Source organism: Ovis canadensis, chromosome 2 (assembly GCF_042477335.2).
Source record: "Ovis canadensis isolate MfBH-ARS-UI-01 breed Bighorn chromosome 2, ARS-UI_OviCan_v2, whole genome shotgun sequence".
NCBI lineage: Eukaryota > Metazoa > Chordata > Mammalia > Artiodactyla > Bovidae > Ovis > Ovis canadensis.
The window spans coordinates 209,531,210-209,557,477 of record NC_091246.1 but is presented as its reverse complement, the minus strand read 5'-3'; the positions used below and the strand labels follow the sequence as shown (position 1 = coordinate 209,557,477).

Below are 26,268 nucleotides of genomic sequence, written 5' to 3'. Positions count from 1 at the left end.
CATCTTAAGAGTCTTGTCCCTCCCCTGGGAGGAGGAGCTGATGCACGCTGATGCTACCTCCTCTCAAAGCCTGTGGAGCCTAGGCCTCTGTGCCCAGAGTGAGAATGAAGAGCCAGGCACCAGGAACCCAGGAACCCAGGAACCAGGTCTTCACTGGATAGTGAATAACTTTCAGTTCCATCCATAGGGCCCACACTGTTGGAACCACTTACCTGGAAGATCTTGGTAATCTCACCCTTTCTTTTTACCAGCATTTGCTAAACCCGGCTGGGTGGTGACCTTTCCGGTAGGAGGCCAAAAGGTCACACATTTCTGGCTTCAGCCTCACTCCTGAAACTGTAAACAATGATTCCTCTGTAGGAAACAAAAGAGAAAAGCACCAACATATTATTTCCTGGGATTTTTCACTGTGTGTTTTTTATGTCTGTTGTAATATTTGTCACCCAAAGAGATGTCAAAATGTGAGCCGGATTTATCCACCAGTAACTTATACTGACTCACAGATAACTCACTTTACTGAATAGCTGTTAAGTGCCTTCTGTTCGATTCAATTCGTTTCAATGCATATTTACCGAATGAACACTTGGGTAAGGCATTAGGCTTGGTGTTGAGGGTGGTAAAACTAGGAGTAGAACTGGGATGCACACACACACTAACAACAAGGGCCAGAATCAAGCCGAGGAGTCCCAGTGACAACCGGCAGTGAGCCTGGTGCTAGGCCAGATACATTTTGGAAAGTTTCAAATTTCTGTTATATTAGATTCATTTGGCAATCTATTTAAATAGACTCTAAAGTGTAACTTTTGTAAATTAAAAAATGGGGGGGGGCGGAATATATGTCTATTATACATTTGGTTAGCTCAGAATGCTGGCAGTTTGCATTTTTATAAATGGATTAAATGGGTAATATTTGTTTGTTTGTTAAATGGGTATTATTCCTGGGTGCTTATTATGCTAAAGATATGGGCCAAGTTCCCTAAAAGTTAACATTTTAAGGAGCTCACTTGCAAAATGGGGATAATAAAACTTCTGGGCAGATTGCTGTAAGTTTAAAGAAGATAATACATGCCAAACATCTTGGGTTGTTCTGATACTATATATATGTGTGTATGTGTATGCTAAGTCATTTCAGTCATGTCCAACTCTTTGTGACCCTAAGTACTGTAGCCCACCAGGCTCCTCCATCCACGGGATTCTCTAGGCATGAATACTGGAGCGGGTTGCCATGCCCTCCTCCAGGGAGTCTTCCTAACCCAGGGATTGAACCCATGTCTCCTGTGTCTTTTTGCATTTGGCAGGTGGGTTCTTTACCACTAGGCCCACCTGGGAAGCCCATTTATATATATAATTAATTAAATTAAATTCCTTTATTATAGCTTTTATTGGGGTTTCCAGAGCAGTGCAATAAGATACACATGCTATACCTTTCTGCTTGTGGCACCTTAGCTCCCTGACCAGGGATGAAACCTGGGCTCCCTGCAGTGGAAGCATGGAGTCTTAATCACTGGACTACCAAGTGAGTCCCACACCCTATATTTTTAATAACTAGTAGCCACTGTTATTAACTAGTTAACTAGCCACTGTTATTAGCTAGTAGCATCAGCACAGATACCATCTGAGAAAAATCTCCAGGGACAGCAGCCACATTGCCACGAAAGCACATCGATAAAACCTGCTCAGGACATCTTTCTACCTGGGCACCAGTTTTCCAATGCTCACAAGCTGCACAGACCAGTTGCTCTAAATACTGCACAATTTCACAAAAAAAGACCCAGCTTTGGTGCACCACAAGCCTAAAATGCATCAATATTGTTTGCTGGAAGCTCCTCACATCAAAAGGGGAGAAATAAACCTGCAATGCCTGCTCTGTCTCAGCTGCCTGGGATAAACCCTGACTCCTTGGGTATGGAATTACATATCTGCCAGACTGGAAAGGGGAGGCATCAAGTCTTGTTGATATGCATAATGTATTTTCCCAGGCACATTATGATGCGCAATTTTGTATTCTACTTTCTTTTCAGCTCCTGTTGTAGCATCAACAGTTCAAATAAGCAGTGCATATTAAGCTTTACAGATAACTCTCAAATTGGCTCAAGTCCAAATCATTTTGGGAACTTCCCTCAGGGAGATACATCCTCTTGCCTTGGGGACAGTGACATGAAAAATGTCCCTCAAAATCAACAGTTCTTTAGCACCAATGAGGGAGACGGGGGAGGGAGGGGAGGGAGAGAGAGGAAGAGAGAGACAGACAGGGAGAGAGAGGCAGAGACAGAGAGAGGGAGGGAGAGAGAGAAAGAGAGAGACAGAGAGGGAGGGAGGAGATGGGAAGGAGGATTGGTGGGGTGGGGGTGGGGGTGGGGACATGTGTGCTGGAAAAGCAACCAGTTAATCAAAGGGATTCCAATTTGGCCACGGACTGCTCGACTCTCCTTCCCAACTCATAGAAAAAGAAAAAGAAAACAAGAGGGAAGAAAAAAAAGAAACAAGGAAAAAAGCAGCCGAGTGGTTCTCCTGTAGCAATCTCACAAACGCAAAACCTTCCATTCGCTGACTGCTCATTAGCTTACTGAATCTGACAGCATAATTATCGCAGCTGCTTTGCGCTTAGAATAAATAAATACAAAAGCGAGTGTTAAAATTTTTTTCGAGAAGGGAAATTCAGTCATCTAGACAGTCAGTAGGACAAGTTTATTCAAAACTTTTAGATTCTTATGTATTTAGATCATTTTGGAATGAGATAATGAGTTATCTTTCAGTCTAATTGAGTTCTAAGCTCCTGGCTGCAGGCTGTCACCGCTCTCAAACTTCGCTTTAACTTTCCTTCCTTTAGAAATCTGATCCTGGTGTCTCCATTTACTCTTCCTGGGCTGATAACCTGGTGGAGTCTCAGTGCACTGGAGTGCAGAGAGTGACTTAATGGGATTGAGGGGCTAAATAACCTTTCACAGGAAACAAGATAATCAAATCTCTTCTACTAGCCTGTTGTGGCTGAAAGAGAAAGCACAAGTAGAAAAGAAAGCTTGGAAATTAAACCATCATTTCTAAATGTCTTGTAATTTCCCTTGTCACGTGATTTTTGCGTTGCTCTTGCACATCATCAGTCCATCAGCTGGAGTTGCTTAGTGCATTTAATCATTCAGAGTGCACACAGCCTCCGTGACTGCGCGGTAATTTTAGCTCATGTGTATGTATATAGGCTTCATATCTTCAAAGCCCAAAGGATCACACAGTACTTTAAATTGAAGTTGCTAACTAACACGGAGTGCACTTAAAACTCTGACTAGGGGCATAGCACATATGCATTTCCGATTAAAGCAGCTGATCTTTCCTTTTAAAATTAATTAGTGCCTATTTATCTTTTCCTCTCCCTCCCTCCTCTCATTCTCCCAGGACCACATTTACATTGAACTCTTGAATTCAGTGAGTTAAAAGCTGTATAAAATAAACATTCTGTTAATCTGGGGTACAGGAAACTAATGTTAACCCATTGTGCAGACTGAGAAACTGAGATTTATGAAGGCCAATAATGCATGTGATGCTGGAGGAGAAAAGAAGAAAACTTAGGTTCTTTAACTCTCGATTCAGAGCTTGAACTCCCTGTACCATTTGTCTTACCTCATTCCTTTAAACACTAAGGGCAATATAACATCTACATGAAAGAAAACTGAAAAAAGGAAAAAATTACCCACCATTCCCTTTAACTAGAAGAGCATTTTTAGTTTTGTACTCTACATTCCAGTTTTGTTGATATGCATAATACATTTTCAGTGGTGCGTTATAATATGCAATTTTGTATCCTACTTTCTTTTAGCTTGTGTCATAGCATAAACATTTCCATACTACTCCACACTCCTGCGAATTACCATTTTAAATGGTTATATAGTACTGTATGCTGAGTCAATATAATAGTATCTATCCAACCAGTTCTTCTGTTGAATATTTAGTTTCTTTATTTAAAAAAAATTATAGACAACAGTGCAATGAACATTTTTGTGCATCTAGCCCCCCACCCCCCCTCGCCCCCCGTTCAATTGTTTCTTTGGATGATTTCCAAGAACCTAAGTATAAGGTTGAATGTTATTTTTATGGCTCCTGGTAGGTATGGCAAAATGCTTTGCAAAGGCTGCCCCAACTAAAACCACCGTCTGCAAAGAGTCATCTTACTACAACCTCCCCAGCACCGGGAGTCATTCAGTTGAAGGGAAAAATAGCTACTCTAACATTTATTTGTATTTATTTAATCACTAGTTCGACTGCCTATTTATCCCATGTGTTAGTGTGCTCTTTTCATTTCCTTTGTGTAATTTGCCATTTTATATGTTTGCCCAATTTTCTGTTGGATTTGATTCCTGATATTTTTCTGACAAAACTGAGTAAGTAATGCTGCTGCTAAGTCGCTTCAGTTGTGTCCAACTGTGTGCGACCCCAGAGACGGAGGCTCACCAGGCTCCCCCGTCCCTGGGATTTTCCAGGCAAGAACACTGGAGTGGGTTGCCATTTCCTTCTCCAATGCATGAAAGTGAAAAGTGAAAGTGAAGTCGCTCAGTCGTGTCTGACTCTTAGTGACCCCACGGACTGCAGCCCACCAGGCTCCTCCGTCCATGGGATTTTCCAGGCAAGAGTACTGGAGTGGGTTGCCATTTCCTTCTCCGAATAAGTAATAGTAAGGAAAAAATAATAACCACCACTGATTAAGAAATCTTAAAACTCAAGGGTGACTGTGTTATTCCCCACCTCCACCCCACCCCCCACCCCCCGCAAAAAAAACCAACAAAACAAAACCCTAACAAAGACAAGATAACAATAAAGATTAAGGAAGAGATCAGGAGTTTGAATCTTTATTAAAGATAAGATTGAGTCCTCTTAGTTGTGAGATATTAAATATGTTACCTGGGGGCATGTGACATCTTCCCTAGGATGAGGAGTGGAAGAGAGTGGCTTGGGAGTCTGACCTGCAGTCAAATCTTGCTTTCCCACTTACTAGCTGTATAACTTTGAGTAATTGGCCCCAATTTTTTAATATGTAATATTAGGAAAACAGCTCCATCCCTGCCAGTTACTATCTATACTGAATGAGAATTTATGTAAAACACATAGACGTCCAAGAAATAGCAGACATTCTTCTTCTTCTATGGGTATTAGGGACTCATCCACATAATGAAGATATAGAACAGTGAGTCCCAAGTTCCTGTTCTTGTCAAAGGGTCTCTAACTCCTTCTTGAAGCATTTATCTTTATTTGGAGATTCAGTTCATGATGCTAACAAATTTAACCAACTTAAGAGCTTGGTAGAGCTGAGGAACTTGGTTAAGTCAGACTTTTCCTACCGAGGCAACTCTACACAACACATAAGCCAAATCACAACCCAATAACTTGTATGCTAGTGTATTAAAATGGGCTGGGGACAACACTGAGCATAGAAGGTGAAGAAGTGTGTTATAGAGGATACTTTCTAACTTGCTTCTTAAGTACTGATTAGTGGAGGATTTAAAAAGTAGACAGAGTCAGTTCAGTTCAGTCGCTCAGTCATGTCCGACTCTTTGTGACCCCATGAATTGCAGCACACCAGGCCTCCCTGTCCATCACCAACTCCTGGAGTTCACTCAAACTCACGTCCATCGAGTCGGTGATGCCATCCGGCCATCTCATCCTCTGTTGTCCCCTTCTCCTCCTGCCCCCAATCCCACCCAGCATCAGAGTCTTTTCCAAAGAGTGTAGACAGAGTGGTCTGAGTTAAATTACAAACTCCTAGAAACAGAATAGGATTGAGAGACTTGGCTTGGAATCTCCCTTCCCCACCAAACCCAACCTCTAAAACCTAACCTGTGGAATGACAAAATATTCTGGTTAAACTTTGACTAGACTAGACAATAAAAGCAATAAACAGAGTACGATTTGATATCATTAGCACACAAACAGTGAAACTAAGCTTTTCTAGTACATGTTAAGGAATGTTTAAATTGAATGCCATTGCAAGAAGGCATACAGTGACAAAGAGTAAAGCTTAGGATGGAATATGAGTCAGGATTGCGCTATAACAAAGAAGACACCTTTGGATGACATTAGATGGCATTCAGAGGAGGATGACTTTCCTCTCCCTGGATATCCTTCCGCCCCATCATCTTTCAGGGCTTCCCTGATCCTCAGTTGGTAAAGAATCTGCCTGCAATACAGGAGAGCCCAGTTTGATTCCTGGGTTGGGAAGATCCCCTGGAGAAAGGATAAGGCTACCCACTCCAGTATTCTGGCCTAGAGAATTCCATGGACTGTATAGTCCACAAGGTCACAAAGAGTTGGACACAACTGAGCGACTTTCACTTTATCATCTTTCAAGACCTCGCAGACCCATCCTGGGCCCCTACAGCTGGAGTTTAATCTCACCTCCTGTGAACTCCCAGGGCACTTCACACTTGGTCTACGGCTGCTCATCTTCTTGTCTCATTTCCTTAAGGACTGCAAGCTTTTTGAGGACAGAGTCTAAGACTGATTCATTTTTGTGTCCTTCAGTCTCCTAATCTAATCTTCAAGTGCTTAGTTGCTCAGTCTTGTAACTGCATGGACTGTAACCTGCCAGGCTCCTCTGTCCATGAGATTTTTCAGACAAGAATACTAGAGTGGGTTTCCATTTCCTTCTTCAGGGGATCTTCTCGACTCAAGGACTGAACCCGAGTCTCTTACGTGACCCTATTAGCAGGTGGATTCTTTACCACCAAGCCACCAGAGAAGCCTCTCATATCTAATAGACCCTCAGCAAATCTTCCATGAATAAACTGGAAGATAATTCTCCCACTCTGTTAGAAACCTGAGCCTGTGGTGGGTTCATAGTCTCAGAGATAAGCAGAATAGTTGGAATAGGTTCAGAATAGAATAATGAAACAAAATAATTAAAAGGTAAAAGAAACAGAATCTATGCTGGGGTTTGTGTATGTGGAGAGAAAGGTCAAGGGAACCCAGCTTTCTAATGTGATATTGAGGAACCTTTAAATATATTAACGAGATATTATTAAAAGAAGGCTGAAAGTTCTATTATTGGAGCAAAACAAAAAATTTCTCAGATTTTAAGGAGGCAAAATGAATAAGGCCTGCTGATGAATTACCAGAGTATAGATAGTAGAGTGATGTGATGAAGTGTTAGTTAGTTGCTCAGTAGAGTCCGACTCCTTGAGACCCCATGGACTGTAGTCCGCCAGGCTTCTCTGTCCATGGAATTCGCGAGGCAAGAATACTGGAGTGGGTTGCCATTTCCTTCTCCAGGGTAGAGGTCAATGCCATACCTACAGGTACCAAAGTATGTGATGACAAAAAGGACTCCAGTAAATTGTTTCTGCAAAATTACTTGTGAAAAAATTGCAAGCTTTTAAGCTTTAATTTTTTTTTTAAGATGCTGAAACCTGTTTTAAAGGAGAAGGGGGATTTAGTCCAGGAAGGAATGGGAGAGGCTCAAGCCTGGGATTTGGAAAGCAAAATGGGACCAACCCACAGAAAGAGACAGCCTTTGATGTTCTGACGATCAAGGACCATGGCTTAAGCACCAGACTCTTAAATCACGTGGCATTTACTGCCCGAGATTAAAAAAAAAAAAAAAAAAACGTTTCTGGATCAGTGTCTGGTTCCAAATGGCTCTGTTCCAAAATTAGTCTTAACTTTCCAAGGGTAACATTTGGAAGTCTGGCAAGAACTGAGTGGAGCCAGTTTCTAGAAGGGGCAACTTAATGATTTTCTACTCCCCTCACTTTCAAATCATTAAGCAGCGTTCTTTTCCCAGAGCCCAAGTTCATGCTGAGGGCAAAGGGAATTAAACGAAGAAGCTGAACCTGCAGCTAAGATTAGAGAGTTGCCAAGGGCCTAATTTTAGGTCCTAGCTGCCCCAGCTGACGTCCTGCACTGCTGGCTCAGCTGTGAGGGCCACAAGTGTGGCCATAAGCCGATGGCTGTGTGGGTACAACGTCTCCCCGGCCATCTGTAAAAGCAATTAGCTTGCTGTTGGGTGTGTTTTGAGAGAGACTACCAATAATTTCTCCTTCCACAAATGTTTCTTCAGGTGTTCAAGAGTCAATAAGGGAGGATGTCAGCGCTTGGCAGAAATTTCCACATGCTTGCCATTCTAGTAATCACGCTTTTCCACTTAAGATTGCTCTCCAAAGGGGAACTAAGCCTAGAATTCCTGGATTTTGTGGCAAGTGATCCTTCCCCATCAATTTCTTCTGGCCATAAGTTTACTTCCACAGCCTCGGGACAGTGGTATTTGGGACTTCAGCTTCATGAAAACACACATGGATGGACAGGAACAGCCCTGGCGTTTGCAGGGTGGATTCGTGTGCCACGCTTTTGCTGGGATGTAGACTGTCCTTCCACTATTCTCACGGTTCCCAGACTCAGGCTTCATGCTTAAATTGTCTTCGTCAGAGGGCAGACAATAAGAGCTGGCATCTCCCAGATCAAAGGGGAAACAGAATATATTTTAAAGTGACAACTTTGTTATCCTGCAACCAGAATAAAGCCAGAATAATAAAATGATACAAATATAACCCACTAAGTGATTCCATACTGCCACCAGAGAGCAAAATTTCTTGCATAATTATGGCAGGGAAACTCTCTTTACAAAGCACTCACAAGAGCATATCTGACTTTTGCACAGTCCTTACGCCTGGAGCAGCCCGCCCCTGGGATGGGGACTCTGGGTCCCTGAGGGTTGGGAACTGAGAGGACCCGTTGGTGCACCCTATCTGCAAAGGAGGCCCTTAATAAAGGCTCATTGCCATGAACAATGAAAACGTAGACTGGCACTGCCAGGCCAAGAGAGGGCACGCTTAGAAGACATGGTGACATCATGTCACACGTGGTGACAGCCACTGTTCTCAGGGTGCCCAAACTGGCCTCAGTGCTGCTCTCTCTTCCTCGATTTTTCTTTCCAGTTTCCCTGGTAGTTAGTTGTGCTTTCCCCATCTTCTTGTCCACGTCCTGTCTGTCAGTCTGTATCTAAACCTGTTTCTGCACACTGCCCTCCCCCAAGCGTGCGTGCACGCGTGCACACACACACACACACACACACACACAATCTGCCCCCCTTCCCCTGTCTCTTGGTGCTGGCCCTTTCATCTTCTCCCTTGGGGATTCAAGATGTCGCTGCAGGAAGTGCTTGTCGGCCGAGGCAGCAGCAGCAGAGCCCTGTGGCTTTGACAAACCTCATTTAATTGGGAGGAAGCCAGGAGAATTTGAAAGAACTGAAACATCCACGAAACTCCTTTTATCAGGCATAATTTAAACTCTGCATGGAAAAACCCCTATATGTATAAAGAAAAGTCAACTTCCCTCCTGCTGTGAGCACTCCTCATCTCCCCCCTCAGCGCAGGCAGGCTCCTGCAAGATTCCATCTTTTCATTTTTCTAAAAGTGTCAAAGTAGATTTGGACTCTGTGGCTGGGTGAACAGAGGAGGAATACAGATGGGTCCCTCTCCTGTGCCCGCGTGTGTACGCACACACAGGCACACACACGTACAATGGAGCCCCTCTGTTGGTGACTTTGCTTCAGATGACCAGGAAGAATCAAAACCCGAGTTTCTAACAAACACATCCCGTTTGCACAGCGATTGTTTCCTGCTAATTACTCTAAAGGAAAATCTGGTACCCAGAAAATTCTGAAGGTCCTCAGTAGTTCTCAGGACCTAGAATAATAAATCCTGGAGGAGGGTTTACTTATATTTATTTCTTTATCTATGTCTCTCCATGGGAGATATGTTGTTAAGTGGAGAGAAAGGGTGTGAATGTGTGTGTGCACACCCTCAGTGTGTATATTTGCGTGAAGTGGGAGTTAGAAAAGTCCCATTCTCAAGAGGAGAAGGCTAAGAAGGGGGAATCTTGGGGCTCAGACTGGGAAGAGGGTATTAAGATAGGAGTGGGGGATGGGGATTAAGCTTGGGAGGAGGTACCAAGAAGGGAGTAAGAATTATTAAGTCGCCTGGAATGTCTCTTAGCCTACCCATATGCCAAACCGTGTCCCTCCCCTTCTTCCAAATTCCTGTCCGGAGTCACCTCCAGTCTCATCTGTCTCACTGGAGTTATTCTACAGCGGTTCCTCCGAGGACTGCCTTCAGTGCACACGTACTCTCTGAACATCTGTAGCTGATTATGCACAGACTTTAGCTGTTTAGATATGATTTGTGCTAATATGTGTACGAGGGTGTCCTGTTTCCTCTTCCTCACCCTCTTTTCCTCCCACTTCATATGCTCCTTGAGGTCAAGGACAAGCCTCCTTTTTCCCTCAAATGTTATAGCACTTAATATGTTCTTGACACTTAATGGCAACTTAATAAATACTGATGATCGACTCTTCTTACAGGGTTAAGTATGACATTAACCTCGGTTGTATGATTACGGTTATTTTTAGAGATTCTAAATGACTCACTTTAATAATAAAATACCTCGAGAAACCCCAAATTAAAAGATTTGGATGGATGCAAAATCACATCCCAGGTATGGAGCTGTGCCTGCAAATCCTGGAGACATCAGTCAGACCCCATATCTGAGCCTCTTGGACAGTAGTTCGTGACCACACCCCATCCCAGTTCCCTCCTCTCAGTCAGAGCCCCTACAACCTTCCTTAGCTTTCTTTTCTCTGGCTCAGGACTTCTAAAAACTGTTTTCACTTGAATGGTGGGTGTTTTGAAAGCAACCCCACCTAAGGAGGGTCCCAGGCAAACAGCCAGGGCCGTGGTTGCAGTACCCACAACCTCCGCACAGCCCTTCCTTGCCACATTCTGAGAAACATGAGGAGCGCTCCAGCCACATGATCCCTCAGCAGTTTTCAGATTTGGAGGATGACTTCAGGCCCGGGCAGCAAGGCTGATTTCCGAGTAACTTGTGCTTTCCGGGCGCATCTAGCCTGGGAGGATGCTCCCCTCTCACCATGCCCCACCCGCACTTCCTCGGGCAGCATCAGATTACCAATCAAGGCAGGCCCAGCTCTCCTCTCCTGTTGTATCCATGTCACCTATCATCTTACTCAACGGAAAGAGAAAAGGGGATTGTTAGAAACTTAGGTTTGGCTTCTCCTGGCAGATGCTAGGGAAAGCAAACTGAAAGGCAACTTTCATCTCTTCTACTTTCTAAGTGTGTGTATAGAGGAAATGTTTGGATGGTTACAAGGAGGCCTGTGTCACCTCAACCCTCAGCTTTTGAGTTTTAGAAAACCACAAACAAAACTTGGGCAAGATTTTGTCCCATCTTGCTTTTCCCAGCTCTAAGCATGTTTCTGGTTGCAAATTCTATGCTTCTCCAGTGCTTCAAGAAAACAGACACCAAGACTTATGTGTGTCCATGTATACCCCACCCCCAGCCACCACACACATACACACACACACTCATTCGCTCACCATCTGGAAGCTGGTGCAGCTGAGCTGGCAGGACACTGAAATAATTGTGGACCAACGCATCCTGGGCTGAGACACGGTCTCTCGGAAAGCCCTTCAGCATTTGGGAGGCCAGATCTTCTGCTTCAGGAGCCCTGCCCAGCCTGGAAAAGTGAGAGAGACAGAGAATTTCTCCTGAGGCCTCATTTCTGAAAAGTCAAGAGGGAAAGAAGAAAAGTAAAGAAAAGGAGATGGCTAGAAAAATTTCAGATAGAATTTTCCTGGGACTAGCAAAGTTGATGGAAATGGAAAAATAACCCCCACACTGAAACTGTTACCTGTCCCGTGACTAAGATGAAGGGAAAACTTCAGCATTCCATCATTCAGCCCCCAGCCCACCCCTCCACCATGGCTCTGGGTACCCTGTATACATAAAAGACCTGGAAATTGTAATTATAGAAACGGAAATATATAATTAAGGATTCTTTCTTTGAGGGATACAGCAGCCCCTTGCAAGCAGAAAAGCCCAGTTGGAAATAGGCTCCAACGGTGGTGAGCACAGAATTCTGGAATGGGAAGAAGGAGAGAAGAGATCCTGGAAGGTGAAACTTGAGTGGGGAAAAAAACCTTGTTTACAGCATTTTTGAAGCTCAGCTCCCAGGGCTTTCTCTAAGATGCTCTATTGGTTTCCCTGGAGATAGAGCATAAGCAAGAAAGATAATTAAATACTCAAATTACAGTAAGGACAAATCCTCAAGTTGACCTTATGCTGAATTATAAATTTGGAGTAGAGCAAATCCATTAGTTGAGCAACTACTATGTAGGTGGTTAGATCTGGGAGATACAGGAATGCTATTTTCTGGCAGCTTAATCTAGTAGAGGAATCAGACACTAATTAAATGGTCATACAGATGCATAAACACAACTGTGAAGAAGGTCTAGATACTTGACTTAGGAGGGGGTCAGGGAAGACTCTCCTGAGGAAGCAGCATTTGGGCTGAGAACGGAGGATATGGGGCGGGGGAGGGGCAGGTGTTGCAGACCCCCAGGGTGAGAGGGAGAAGAGTGATTTTAAAGAAAGAAAGAAAGGCCAGCTGGTGGGCCTGGGATAAAGAGAAGAGGGGCTTGCTGTGAAGCCATGGAGAGTGGCAGGGGCTGACCCTGCAAGCCCGGTGGGTCTTCATGCTTCCTATTTACTTACAAAGTCTGAAAGTCTTTGCTAATCTAGTGCCAATCATTCAAGTATACCCATCTCTAGAGGCCACAGACAGGTTTACAAGTGGAAAGCGCAAGACAGAAAACTGCTGATTCTGAGAGGCAGTTAACTGCAGAACTAATGCCTGACTTTCAGAACTAAATTGCATTGCCGTGCAACTCCCCAAATAAACAAAAACAGATGGGCTTTCTTAATGCTGAATGTACACACCAACCTGAAGCCATCAACAGATACCGTTTCCTCCCCAGGTACCATGATCCAGCGATGCTGGAAGCCCTGACCCTGACTTGGAATTTGCCTATTTTTTGCATAAGATTTGCATAAAAACTTTCAGGTATTTGATTCCCATGACATAAAACTGTTTCTGCAAATAGAGAACTTTACTCTCAAACTCAAGAGTAATTGCTTCACAGACTTAAGGCAGAGAAGAAATTTGCAAATCCCCAGTCCTTGCAAATTTTCAGGCCAGTTAGGAGAGAAGGGAACCAGAGGTGGAGGCTGGTTTAAGAGATTGTAACCCAAAGGGCTGGTGGATATTTTCTCCATCACAGGTGCCCTGCCCAGGCACAGGTTTTCAGGCCAATGAAATAGGAGTCTGGAGTGGGTAAGCAGGTACAAATCAGTAGGACTCAGTATCAGTCTCAAAGGAGAATCAGGGGAAATCTGAAAAAAATTTTAGCCACTCCATTTTCACTATAGGATGGTAGAGTTGGATATGTGCCCAAACCAGGGCATCCCTCTTAACATTAGTCCCCTTTCCATGACAAAACCCTTCTCAAAGCCAAGACTTTTCTCATGTGATAATCTAGGCCAGTGCTGTCTAACAAAACTTCTGGTGAAGATGAACTGAGTAGCTTTAGTCATGTCCAACTCTTTGCGGCTCCATGGACTGTAGCCTGCCAGGCTCCTCTGTCCATGGGATTCTCCAGGCAAGAATACTGGAGTGGGTTGCCATGTCCTTCTCCAGGGGATCTTCCTGACTCAGAGACCAAACCCACGTCTCTTGTGTCTCCTGCATTGGCAGTCAAGTTTCTCCTGCCAGTGCCACCTGCTCCATGATGATGGAAATAGTCTATTTCTGCCCCATCTCATATGGTAACCACTACTCACATGTGCCTAGTGAGCCCTTCAAATGTGGCTGGTGCAACTGAGCAACTAACTTTGCTTTTTTGAATTGAAGTACAACTGATTTACAATATTGCACTTGTTTCAGGTGTATAGCATTGTGATTCAGTTTGGGGGGTTTTCTTTTGAAGATTTTTCTCCATTTTAGTTTATTACAAGATATTGGATATAATTTCTCATGCTATACAATCAATCTGTAGAGTAACTCAATTTTTTATCTAATTTTAAATAATTTAAATTGAAATAGTCACATGTGGTTAGTGGTTATGGTATGAGAGAGCACATCTCTAGACATTACTCCTTACTTTGAGAATCTGAGCAAAGAGAGTCTGAGCTAAGGCAGCTGGGCTAAGGCAGAGGTGTTGCATACGGTCAGAAAAGCCAGAGGGATATTGGGCCAATCCAAGTCCCACTCAGCCTGGATGGAAAGGCTGGTAGGGTAACTGTGGGGGGATTGCAGCGATTTTCCTGCCATGCGATGGTGCCAACAGCAGCATAGAGTAGTAAGAGAGTCTGCATCTTTGGAGCTACCATTACTTTGGAAGCCAGTGGTGAGACGGAAGAAAGCCACAGGACAGCACTAAAGTCCAGATTTCTCTAGCTAGGGGTTAGGGAGCCTGACTATGCTAGCAAGAGAAAGTTTGCGCTTCTTGGATGAAATGATAAACAGCAGTTCCCTGGAACCTGTCTCCAAACAAGAGAGTTTCAGGTGATACAGTGCGTTTGAAAATAAGAGTGGAGCGTGGGGATACCCTGGGGAGAATCGTCCCTCCCAAATAAAGATCCTTTGCTAGTCCACAGTTCTGTGTTCCGACCTATTTTACTCTTTGTGCTCTGATATTCACTCTCTATGGAGGCTTTTTTAAAGCACATGAACAGTAACTATGAAAAAAAAAAATCAAACACAACTTTGGCTGGGTTAAACCCTACCACATTTTTAGGGAAGAACAGTGTTCAAACATTCAGTTGGGATGTCTTTCTCTTCTCTCCACCTGCGAGAGTATGTTTTTCTTTGACATTTGAGCTCCTTTCCCCTGTCTCTGATGTTTTCCTCACTGCCCTTTTTGCCTCCTCACTGAAGCAAAAAGAACAGAGCCTTGGCTAATTACTCTCAGATCAAATAATACTGGTTATTGTAATTGGTCATTGTCCGAAAACACTGAGTTCTTCTTAGCCCTGAGGTTGCCTGGCACAGCTTAGTTAGCTAACTATTCCGGGAATGTCTCTATTATCTGTTTTACTTTGCAAAAGAAACTAGGGATTTGTTGAAAGCTGGTAATAAAAGTCTGCCCTGGTCTGAGCTGAGACTGCGTAGAGAGGGCCTGGGAAAGCATGACCTCCATGAATCATGTTGCCCCCCTCTTCCAATAGCCACTCAATGATGTTATTTGGTTTCTCTGTGTCGAAGAATAATAAACCCACTAGGTTTTCTTACAGGCCAACACTCCCTCGTTCTCAGGGCCTCAGGCATGGTTGAGGGGCACAAAACAATTTTAATGACCAAACTCACTGAAAGTAAAATGGTTCATAGAGAAAAACTAACCGACTCACAGGTGGCTGCCTCTTCAAGAGGCATCTTCATGGGGTTTGGGCCCCCAGATCAAGGTGCTCAGGGGCTGGGTATTCAGTGGACTGAGGCTGAGTGAAATATCCCTTCAGCCCTGCTGAAAGGTAAGCTTTCCAAGGTGGTTCTTACCTGTTGAAGACATTCTGAAGGCTCTGAGGCTTAGGCAGTGGGAACCATTCTGAAAAACATACACGGACATGTTAAAAGACAAAAACAACCCTAAAATCCTGTTGCTAAAAATACTATTAAAATTCTAAACGCTCCTCTTGGCTTGGGGTAAGACAGAATCCAGTCATCAGATGGGCATCACTAAATGAGTTTAAGGGCTTGTCTCCCTCTGAAATTTTATGATTCTGTGGATGGTCACTATTCTGGGTTGAATTGTGTCCTTCTCCCAAATTCATATGCCAAAATCCTAGCCCCAAATACCTCAGAATTGGGCCTTATTTTGACATAGGATTGTTATAATTAATTAAGATGAGGTCATTAGAGTGGGTTTTAATTCAATATGACCAGCGTCCAGATAAAAAGGGAAGCTTTGGATACAGACCCATGTATGGAGGAAGACAAAGGCAATATGAAGAGACAGAAGGAGAAGACAGCCATTTACAAGCCAAGAAGAGAGGCCTGAACAGATCCTTTTGTCAGAGCCTCGAAGGAAGGAATCCTGACAACACCTCAGCTCCATATCTAGCCTCCTGAGTGTGAGACAATACATTTCCATGGCTTAAGCCACTCAGTTTGTGGCACTTCGTTATGGCATTCCTAGCAAACTAAACTAATACGGTCACAATACTCAACATCCGGTGTGTGCAGAACACGTGTGAGTGCCGGGAGAACACACAGGTAATCGTGAGAAACTTTCCCACTCTTACCAAGCTTATAATTCATTTGAGGAAACAAAAGTGCTCCCCTCCAAGAAAATTCATGTGACAAGTGAGGTGGCAAAGTCTCAAAGACTCAAAAATGGTAAAAAGGAGTGGGCCTAATTTTATATGTCACTTACAGTAAAAAAGGAAGTGAATCCTGGCTTGAATAATCCAACATGAATGATAATAAGATTTTTAATTTTCACTGGAGCACTCCTTACAACATTTACCTGTGGACGCATGGTTTTCTATTATTTTTTTTTTATATTGACACTGTTTAATCCAAAATGAAATCTGTAAAAGGAGACGATTTCGTTTTCATTCAAGAAATACTAGTTAAATGCTTACTCTGTGTAAAGTGATAAAAGGAGCTGCAGAGACACAAGCTGGTGCTGCTTCAATCCTGACTCCAAATTGAGAAAAGAGTATTTCAACTCTCATCCACAATTATATCTTTGCGTTATACTTTCCTTGGGTCTGAAATGTAATCATTTTGGTTTTAAAAGTTTTCTTCTTCCAGTTCCTATAGGAATGGGATACACCAAGACTGTTTATTCAACAAAGAATCTAATGTAGCTGGGCAAAAAATGGTTTGATAATACCAACCTGTTGGTGTCTGTAAGTGTACAGAAAAGAACCCAGGAAGACCACTCACCTGATTGTGATAATGGTTATGGGGGCTTACCCTACTCACTTCTACGCTTATTTTCTTACATTTATTTTTAAACAAAAATCACATATTACTGTGTAACTTCAAAAGGAAGTTCAATTAAAGATGGACTTTATGGTGTTAAGAGTTGGGGAGTGAAAGCCATGATCAAAGAACATGATTTAAGCTGAGTTTTCAGGATCAGATACAATCAAATGTGAGCCACTTGGGAGACTGAGCTTGACCTCTGTGTACTGCCATGTGTAAAACAGATCACTAGTGGGAAGCTGCGGAATAAATAGCACAGGAATGGTTATGGGGGCTTACCCTATTCACTTCTACGCTTATTTTCTTATTTGTTATTTTCCTATTTTCTCAGTGCTCTGTGCTGACCTAGAGAGGTGCAGTGGGGGGCTGGGGGTAGGAGGGAGGTCCAAGATGGAGATCTATGCATATAAATAGCTGATTCAATTCATTGTGCAGTAGAGACTTAACACAACATTATAAAGCAAGGATACCTTCCCCACTCAAAGAAAAGTGAGCCGCTCTGCTGTCATTTTACAGTCCCGAGTGGGCACTAAGGGAAGTCCTTGTTTATACTGGCTATTTACTTTCTCTCCGGGTGATTGTGCCCAAATTCAAATAACCAGTAAAGATCAGAATACCTGGCCCTCATTCAGAACGTTCATTTCCAAACCACTTTCTGCTGCCTATTGATAGTTTTCCCTGGCCAAACAAAATTGAAATATGTCCTCATCCAGTCATATCTCAATTTCCAATCAGTGTAGTGAAATCCAGTTCAAAGTTTTTCCCATGTTTTATTTATCCCTTTGACAAGCCCTAGGAGCTGGGGGTTTGGGCATTTAGTATTTTAATACAATTGCTGGATTTAGTATTCTTGTTGAGCATGGGTTTGAAACTGCTGCTTCAGGTTAATGGAGACCTTAAGCAAGACACTTTCACTGTGGCCAGCCTGTTTTTGTACCTCAAGTTGGAGGTCATGGTCACCTCACAAGGACAAAGTGATTTGTTGAATTTATGGATATATTCTGGTCCCATCATTTCATGGGAATTAGATGGGGAAATAGTGTCAGACTTTATTTTTTGGGCTCCAAAATCACTGCAGATGGTGATTTTAGTCATGAAATTAAGAGACGCTTACTCCTTGGAAGGAAAGTTATGACCAACCTAGATAGCATATTGAAAAGCAGAGATGTTACTTTGCCAACAAAGGTCCATCTAGTCAAGGCTATGGTTTTTCCAGTGGTCATGTATGGATGTGAGAGTTGGACTGTGAAGAAAGCTGAGCACTGAAGAATAGATGCTTTTGAACTGTGGTGTTGGAGAAGACTCTTGAGAGTCCCTTGGACTGCAAGAAGATCCAACCAGTCCATTCTAAAGGAGATCACTCCTGGGTGTTCATTGGAGGGACTTATGCTAAAGCTGAAACTCCAGTACTTTGGCCACCTCATGCGAAGAGTTGACTCATTGGAAAAGACTCTGATGCTGGGAGGGATTAGGGGCAGGAGGAGAAGGGGACAACAGAGGATGAGATGGCTGGATGGCATCACTGACTCAATGGACATGAGTTTGGGTGAACTCCGGGAGTTGGTGATGGACAGGGAGGCCTGGTGTGCTGCGGTTCATGGGGTCGCAAAGAGTCAGACATGACTGAGCAACTGAAATGAACTGAACTGAACTAAGATAATGAATGGAATGTGCTGGCCTCAGCATTAAACAAAATAAATCCTCTTGGCTTTTCCTTCTTTCTCTTCCTTTGAAAAGTGATGGGAAATGTAAACTGTATGTAGTTGGGACTCTGACTTGCATTTTGAATTCACGCTAATGCCACAAGATCAAACCAGTCAATTCTAAAGGAGATCAACCCTGAATATTTGTTGGAGGGACTGAGGCTAAAGCTGAAGCTCTAATAATCTGGCCACCTGAGGTGAAGAGCTGACTCATTGGAAAAGAGCCTGATGCTGGGAATGACTGAGAGCAGGAGAGGGGGAAGACAGAGGATGAGATGGTTGGATAGATCATAGACTTAATGGACATGAATTTGAGCAAACTCTGGGAGATGGTGAAGGACAGGGAAGCCTGGAGTGCTGCAGTTCATGGGGTCACAAAGAGTTGGACACGACTTGGTGACTGAGCAACAACATGCCACTTAACCAGCTGTGTGACTTGAGGGTGTTACTCCCTGGATCTCAGTTTTCCCATCTGCAGAAAAGAGACAATTAGAGCTCCTACTGCATGGGGTTATTGTGAGAATTAGAACAATGAATGTGGTATAAGTATTTCCTTACCCTTTGCCACTTTTCTTTCTGCCTCTTTCTCTCATGTGGTGTATCACTTCTTTCTCTTTCCTCCCAGGTGTCTCTGCCTTATTGTTCTCCTTGGAAACCCATAACTTGCTGTTTCATTCTACTGAAATTTTAATGTGTTCCAAGCTTGAGTTCTTACAAGCTTGGCTTAATTTCTGAGTCTTTGGTGTGGGCCAGAGGTGTGTGCCTTAGCTGTGTGGTGTAGCAACATGAACACAGCCTGGGCTCACACATCTCCTCTCTGCCACTTCTGAGCTCTGGGATTTGGTGGAAATTACTCCACCTGTATGGTTAAATGACTCAGAAGTTTCTCATCTGTAAAGTTGGAACCCTTTTCCAGTTGCTTGGGAGAATAAGACAAGATTAAGCACTTGGCCTGTAGTAGGGGCTCAATCAATGTCAGTCTTATTTCTTTCACTTTTTCTCCTTGGTTCTACCTTTCATTTTGGAGAGACACCTAGTCTCATACAGTGGTCCTCAAGCCAAGCAGCACACTAGCATCACCTGGGAGAGTTTTTAACCAAAAGGAAACCTCAGCTTCACCCCACAGAGCCTGCTTCAATGAGCCTGGGGAGGCCCACATTGGTCCATTATTGTGTTATGATATTTAATGGGGTCTTCCCAGGTGGTGCTAGTGATAAGAACCCACCTGCAATGCAGGAGACATAAGAGACACAGGTTCAATTCCTGGGTTGGAAAGATTCCTTGGAGGAGGGCATGGCAACCCATTCCAGTACTCTTGCCTGGAGAATCCCATGGACAGAGGAGCCTGGTGGTCTACAGTGCATGGGGTCACAAAATGTTGGACACAACTGAAGTGACAGCATGCACAAATGCACAATGTTTAATGACCTCCAGACGTTTATAGAGTGGCACTAAATGAAGGAGAGGACACTGGTCTAGTAAGGAGGGCAGGGTGGACCACTCACCAGCAACTCCCACACACTTCTCTGAGGCCCATTTTCTTAAGTGGAAATTCAACTAATCAACAACGGACATAAAAATTGCCAAACATCATGTCTGATGCCTACTTCACATGTTTTTCAAGGATGTGAAAAAGGAAGCATGATGAGAGAAAAATCAGCCCCTAAAAAGTAGAGGGTGGCTTATAAGAGTGGCCCCAGGAGACTATGACACAACGTTGAACTTCAAGTTCTGTGTCTTGTGTAGACTGGGCTTGAGTCTTTACACATCTCTTCTGTAGCTACGTGAGCCCAGATAGAGGGCCTGAGGGGTCCAGGGTCAGCCAGGTTGCTGTTATAAAGTCAAGCCCTGCGCTTGTCTGTGGCCAGCCCTCCATGCTTATGCAGATAATTTGCTGCTGAGTGACCTTGCCTTGCCCCCATTGATTTTTCCCAGTAGTTAAACTGCAAGCAATCAATGAGAGAGTGATCCGCAAACAGTCATTTTCAGTTCAGTTCAGTCGCTCAGTCATGTCCGACTCTGGGACTCCATGAACCACAGCATGCCAGGCCTCCCTGTCCATCACCAACTCTCAAAGTCCACCCAAACCCATGTCCATTGGGTCGGTTATGTTATCCAACCATCTTGTCCTGTGTCATCCCCTTCTCCTCCTGCCCTCAATCTTTCCCAGCATCAGGGTCTTTTCCAATGAGTCAGCTCTTTGCATCAGGTGGCCAAAGTACTGGAGTTTTAGCTTCAACATTAATCCTTCCAGTGAACACCCGGACTGATCTCCTTTAGGATGGACTGGTTAGATATCCTTGCAGTCCAAGGGACTCTCAAGAGTCTTCTCCAACTCCACCATTCAAAAGCATCAACTCTTCGGTGCTCAGCTTTCTTTATAGTCCAACTCTCATACCCATACATGACCACTGGAAAACAGTCATTTTACCCAATGCCATTTCAAGACAAGTCTGTTTCTCTGGTTTCAATAACCTCTCAAATCATAGATCTGTAGGTAGCTTATTATCCTTTTCCTTCCAAAGATGATGGTAAATTGTTAGACCCGATTCTTCTCCATCTCCCTGCTGGCTCATAGGTAAAGCCTCTACCTGCAATGTGGGAGACCCGGGTTTGATCCCTGGGTCAGGAAGATCCCCTGGAGAAGGAAATGGCAACCCACTCTAGTACTCTTGCCTGGAAAATTCCATGGGCTACAATCCATGGGGTCACAAAGAGTCGGACATGGCTGAATGACTTCACTTTCACTTTTCTTTCCACCATCTCCTCCTTCTGCAGTTCTCTTTAAAGGAGTTCTCCTCTGAGTTCAATTGGAATTTGAAGCAGGAGGAGCAAAGTACATTGCAAGAGGTAAGTTTGAAAGTTGAACATTTTCTTTGAGAAAATAAACAAAATTGACAAACCACTAGCCAGACTCATCAAGAAAAAAAGGGAGAAAAATCAAATCAACAAAATTAGAAATTAAAAAGGAGAGGGTACAACAGACAACTCAGAAATACAAATGATCATAAGAGATTATGAGCAACTATATGCTAATAAAGTAGACAACCTAGAGGAAATGGATAGAGTCTTAGAAAAGTTCAACCTCCCAAGACTGAACCAGGAAGAAACAGAAATTATGAACAAGCCAATTACAAAATCAAAACTGTGATCAAAAATCTCCCAAAATACAAAAACCCAGGGCCAGATGGCTTCAGAATTCATAAGGGAATTCTATGAAACATTTAGAGAAGAGCTAATGCCTATTTTTCTGAAATTCTTCCAAAAAATTGCAGAGGAAGGAATACTTCCAAACACATTTTATGAGGCCACAATCACCGAGATACCAAAACCAGGCAAAGACAACAAAAAAGTAAATTATAGGCCAATGTCACTGATAAACATAGATGCAAAAATCTGCAACAAAATTCTAGCAAACAGAATTCAACAACACATTAAAAAGCTCATGATCAAGTTGGGTTTATTCCAGGGATGCAAGGATTCTTCAGTATATGCAAATCAATCAATGTGATATAGCATATTAACAAATTGAAAGATAAAAACCATATGATCATCTCAATAGATGCAGAAAAAGCCTTCAACAAAATTCAGCACCCATTTATGATTAAAATATTTCAAAAAATGGGCATAGAAGGAACCTACCTCAACATAGTAAAGGCCAGATATGATAAACCCACAGCAAACATTATTCCCAATGGTGAAAAACTAAAACATTCCCTCTAAGATCAGGGGCAAGACAAGGGTATCCACTCTCACCACTATTATTCAGCATAGTCTTGGAAGTCCTGGCTATGACAATTAGAAGAAAAAGAAATAAAAGGAATCCAGATTGGAAAAGAAGTAAACTCTCGCTGTTTGCAGATGACATGATACCATACATAGAAAACCCTGAAGAAACTATCATGAAATTACTAGAGCTAATCAGTGAAACCAGCAGTCATGGGATACAAGGTCAATACACAGAAATCACTTGCATTCCTATATACTAACAATGAAAAATCAGAAAGAGAAATTAAGGAATCAATCCCATTCACCACTGCAACAACAACGAATATCTAGGAAAAAAATCTACCTAAGGAGGAAAAAGAACTGCATATAGAAAATTATAAGACACTGGTGAAAGAAATCAAAAGTGACATAAACCGATGGAGAAATATTCCATGTTTCTGGGTAGGAAGAATCAATATTGTGAAAATGACTATACTACCAAATGCAATCTACAGAGTCAATGTGATTCCTATCAAATTACCAATGGCATTTTTCACAGAACTAGAACAAAAAATTTCACAATTCATATTGATGCACAAAAGACTCCAAATAGCCAAAGCAGTCTTGAGAAAGAAGAATGGAGCTGGAGGAATCAACCTTCCTGACTTCAGACTATACTACAAAGCTACAGTCATCAAGACAGTATGGTACTGGCATAAAAACAGAAATACAGACCAATGGAAGAAGACAGATAACCCAGAGATAAACCCATGCACCTATGGGTACCTTATTTTTGACAAAGGAAGAAAAAATATACATTGGGGCAAAGATACCCTCTTCAATAGTGGTGCTGGGAAACCTGGACAGCTACATGCAAAAGAATGAAATTAGAACACTTCCTAATGCCATACACAAAGAGAAACTAAAAATGGATTAAAGACCTAAATGTAAGCCCAGAAACTATAAAACTCATAGAAAACATAAGCAGAACACTCAATGACATAAATCAAAGCAAGATCTTCTGTGACCCACCTCCTAGACTAATGAAAATAAAAACAAAAATAAATAAGTGGGACTTAATTAAACGTAAAAGCTTTTGCACAGCAAAGGAAACTACAGACAAGGTGAAAATACAACCCTTAGAATGGGAGAAAATAATAGCAAAGGAAACAACTTACAAAGAATTAATTTCCAAAATACATAAGCTCATACAATTCAATACCATTAAAAGCAACCCAATCAAAAAGTGGGAAAAAGACCTAAACAGACTTTTCTCCAAAGAAGACATACAGATGGATAGCAAATAAATGAAAAGATGCATAACATCGCTTATTATTAAAGAAATGCAAATCAAAACTATAATGAGATAGTCAGAATGGCCATCATCAAAAAGTCTACAAACAATAAATGCTAGAGAGGGTGGAGAAAAGGGAACACTCTTGCATTGTTGGTGGGAATGTAAATTGATACAGCCACTATGGAAGACAGTGTGGAAATTCCTTGAAAAACTAGGAATAAAACTACCATATTACCTAGCCATCCCACTCCTAGGCATATACCCTGAGGAAACCAAAATCGAAAAAGACACATGTATCTCAATGTTCACTGCAGCACTATTTACAATAGCTAGAACATGGAAGCAACTTAGATGTCCATCGACAGATGAATGGATGAAGAAGCTGTTGTACATATACACACAATGGAATACTACTCAACCATAAAAATGAATGCAGTCAGTTCTAATGAGGTGGACAAACCTAGAGCCTATTACACAGAGTGAAGTAGGTCAGAAAGTACTGATGCATATATATGGAATCTAAAAAGATGGTACTGATGAATTTATTAAAGGTCAGTTTTCATTCCAATCCCAAAGAAAGGCAATGCAAAAGAATGCTCAAACTACCACACAATTGCACTCATCTTACATGCTAGTAAAGTAATGCTCAAAATTCTCCAAGCCAGGCTTCAGCAATACATGAACCATGAACTTCCTGATGTTCAAGCTGGTTTTAGAAAAGGCAGAGGAACCAGAGATCAAATTGCCAACATCCGCTGGATCATAGAAAAAGCAAGAGAGTTCCAGAAAAACATCTATTTCTGCTTTATTGACTATGCCAACGCCTTTGACTGTGTGGATCACAAGAAACTGTGGAAAATTCTGAAAGAGATGGGAATACCAGACCACCTGACCTGCCTCTTGAGAAATCTGTATGCAGGTCAGGATGCAAAAGTTAGCACTGGACATGGAACGACAGACTGGTTCCAAATAGGAAAAGGAGTACGTCAAGGCTGTATATTGTCACCCTGCTTATTTAACTTCTATGCAGAGTACATCATGAGAAACGCTGGACTGGAAGAAACACAAGCTGGAATCAAGATTGCCAGGAGAAATATCAATAACCTCAGATATGCAGATGACACCACCCTTATGGCAGACAGTGAAGAGGAACTAAAAAGCCTCTTGATGAAAGTGAAAGAGGAGAGTGAAAAAGTTGGCTTAAAGCTCAACATTCAGAAAACGAAGATCATGGCATCCGGTTCCATCACTTCATGGGAAATAGATGGGGAAACAGTGGAAACAGTGTCAGATTTTATTTTTTTAGGCTCCAAAATCACTGCAGATGGTGATTGCAGCCATGAAATTAAAAGACACTTACTCCTTGGAAGAAAAATTATGACCAACCTCGATAGCATGTTCAAAAGCAGAGACATTACTTTGCCGACTAAGGTCCATCTAGTCAAGGCTATGGTTTTTCCTGTGGTCACATATGAATGTGAGAGTTGGACTGTGAAGAAGGCTGAGCACCGAAGAATTGAGCTTTTGAACTGTGGTGTTGGAGAAGACTCTTGGGAGTCCCTTCGAATGCAAGGCAATCCAACCAATCCATTCTGAAGATCAGCCCTGTGATTTCTTTGGAAGGAATGATGCTAAAGCTGAAACTCCAGTACTTTGGCCATCTCATGCGAAGAGTTGACTCATTGGAAAAGACTCTGATGCTGGGAGGGATTGGGGGCAGGAGGAGAAGGGGATGACAGAGGATGAGATGGCTGGATGGCATCACAGACTCGATGGACGTGAGTCTGAGTGAACTCTGGGAGATGGCGATGGACAGGGAGGCCTGGCGTGCTGCGATTCATGGGGTTGCGGAGAGTCGGACACGACTGAGTGACTGAACTGAACTGAGCTGAACTGAATGGAGAAATAGACAAAGAGAACAGACCTATGGACAGGGGAGGGGGACGAGGTGAAGGCAACGAGGGAGAGAGTGAGATATAGGGGAGAGAGTGACACGGAAACTCACAAACCGTATGTAAAATAGATAGCCAATAGGAATTTGTTGTGTGGGAACAGGACTCAGGGAACTCAAACAGGGGCTCTGTGACAATCTAGAGGGGTGGGATGGGGAGAGAGATGGGAGGGAGGTTCCAGAGGGAGGGGACATGGGTGTACTTATGGCTGATTCTTATTGATGTTTGACAGAAAACAACAAAATTCTGTAAAGCAATTATCCTTCAATTAAAAAGCAAAGTGGCAAATAAATAAAAAAAGCTGAACATTTTAATTTCCCAACTGAATGGAGTAAAAGTAAAATGAGGGCCCAACTGTTGCTACCATAGTAAAATAATGCACTTTTTCATAAACCTTTAAGAAAGCTCATTTCACAAGTGATTCAAGTCAATAGAGGTTTGTTGATTGGTTGATAAAATATCACCATGACCATTTGGAGCCTTAGCTCAAAGTGAAACATTTTCTAGTTACTATAGTCTTAGCACAATTACCCTACTCTTATCTTATAGCCCGGTCTACTGATCTACGCCTCTGGAATTTCCCGAACCCAGTGCATTCTTAAGATATCATATATTTAGATAGTTGATAATGCTGTTAGCCTATTTTGGTATCTCCAGCAGGAACTTTAAAGTGGCTTTGCAAAAAATCTGTAGCTCTTCTATCTCACCCTCAGCCTCAGCGCATATACACGCACTCACACCCTCCCAACTGCTAGCCCTCCTTTCTCAGGTGGCTGGCTTAGAAAT

General features: G+C 42.7%; 1 protein-coding gene across 1 annotated transcript in view; it reads right to left on the bottom strand.

Annotated features, from left to right (window-relative positions):
- Positions 1-212: 212 nt before the first annotated feature.
- The window catches only part of CDK15 (cyclin dependent kinase 15), a 92,185-nt gene continuing 66,129 nt past the window's right edge, over positions 213-26,268 (bottom strand). The window contains exons 11-13 of the mRNA XM_069579471.1: positions 15,386-15,434; positions 11,373-11,512; positions 213-354 (exon numbers count right to left, since the gene is read on the bottom strand). Of these exons, the coding sequence (XP_069435572.1) occupies positions 245-354; positions 11,373-11,512; positions 15,386-15,434 (299 nt within the window). The 3' untranslated portion in view covers positions 213-244. The remainder of the gene's footprint in view (positions 355-11,372; positions 11,513-15,385; positions 15,435-26,268) is intronic.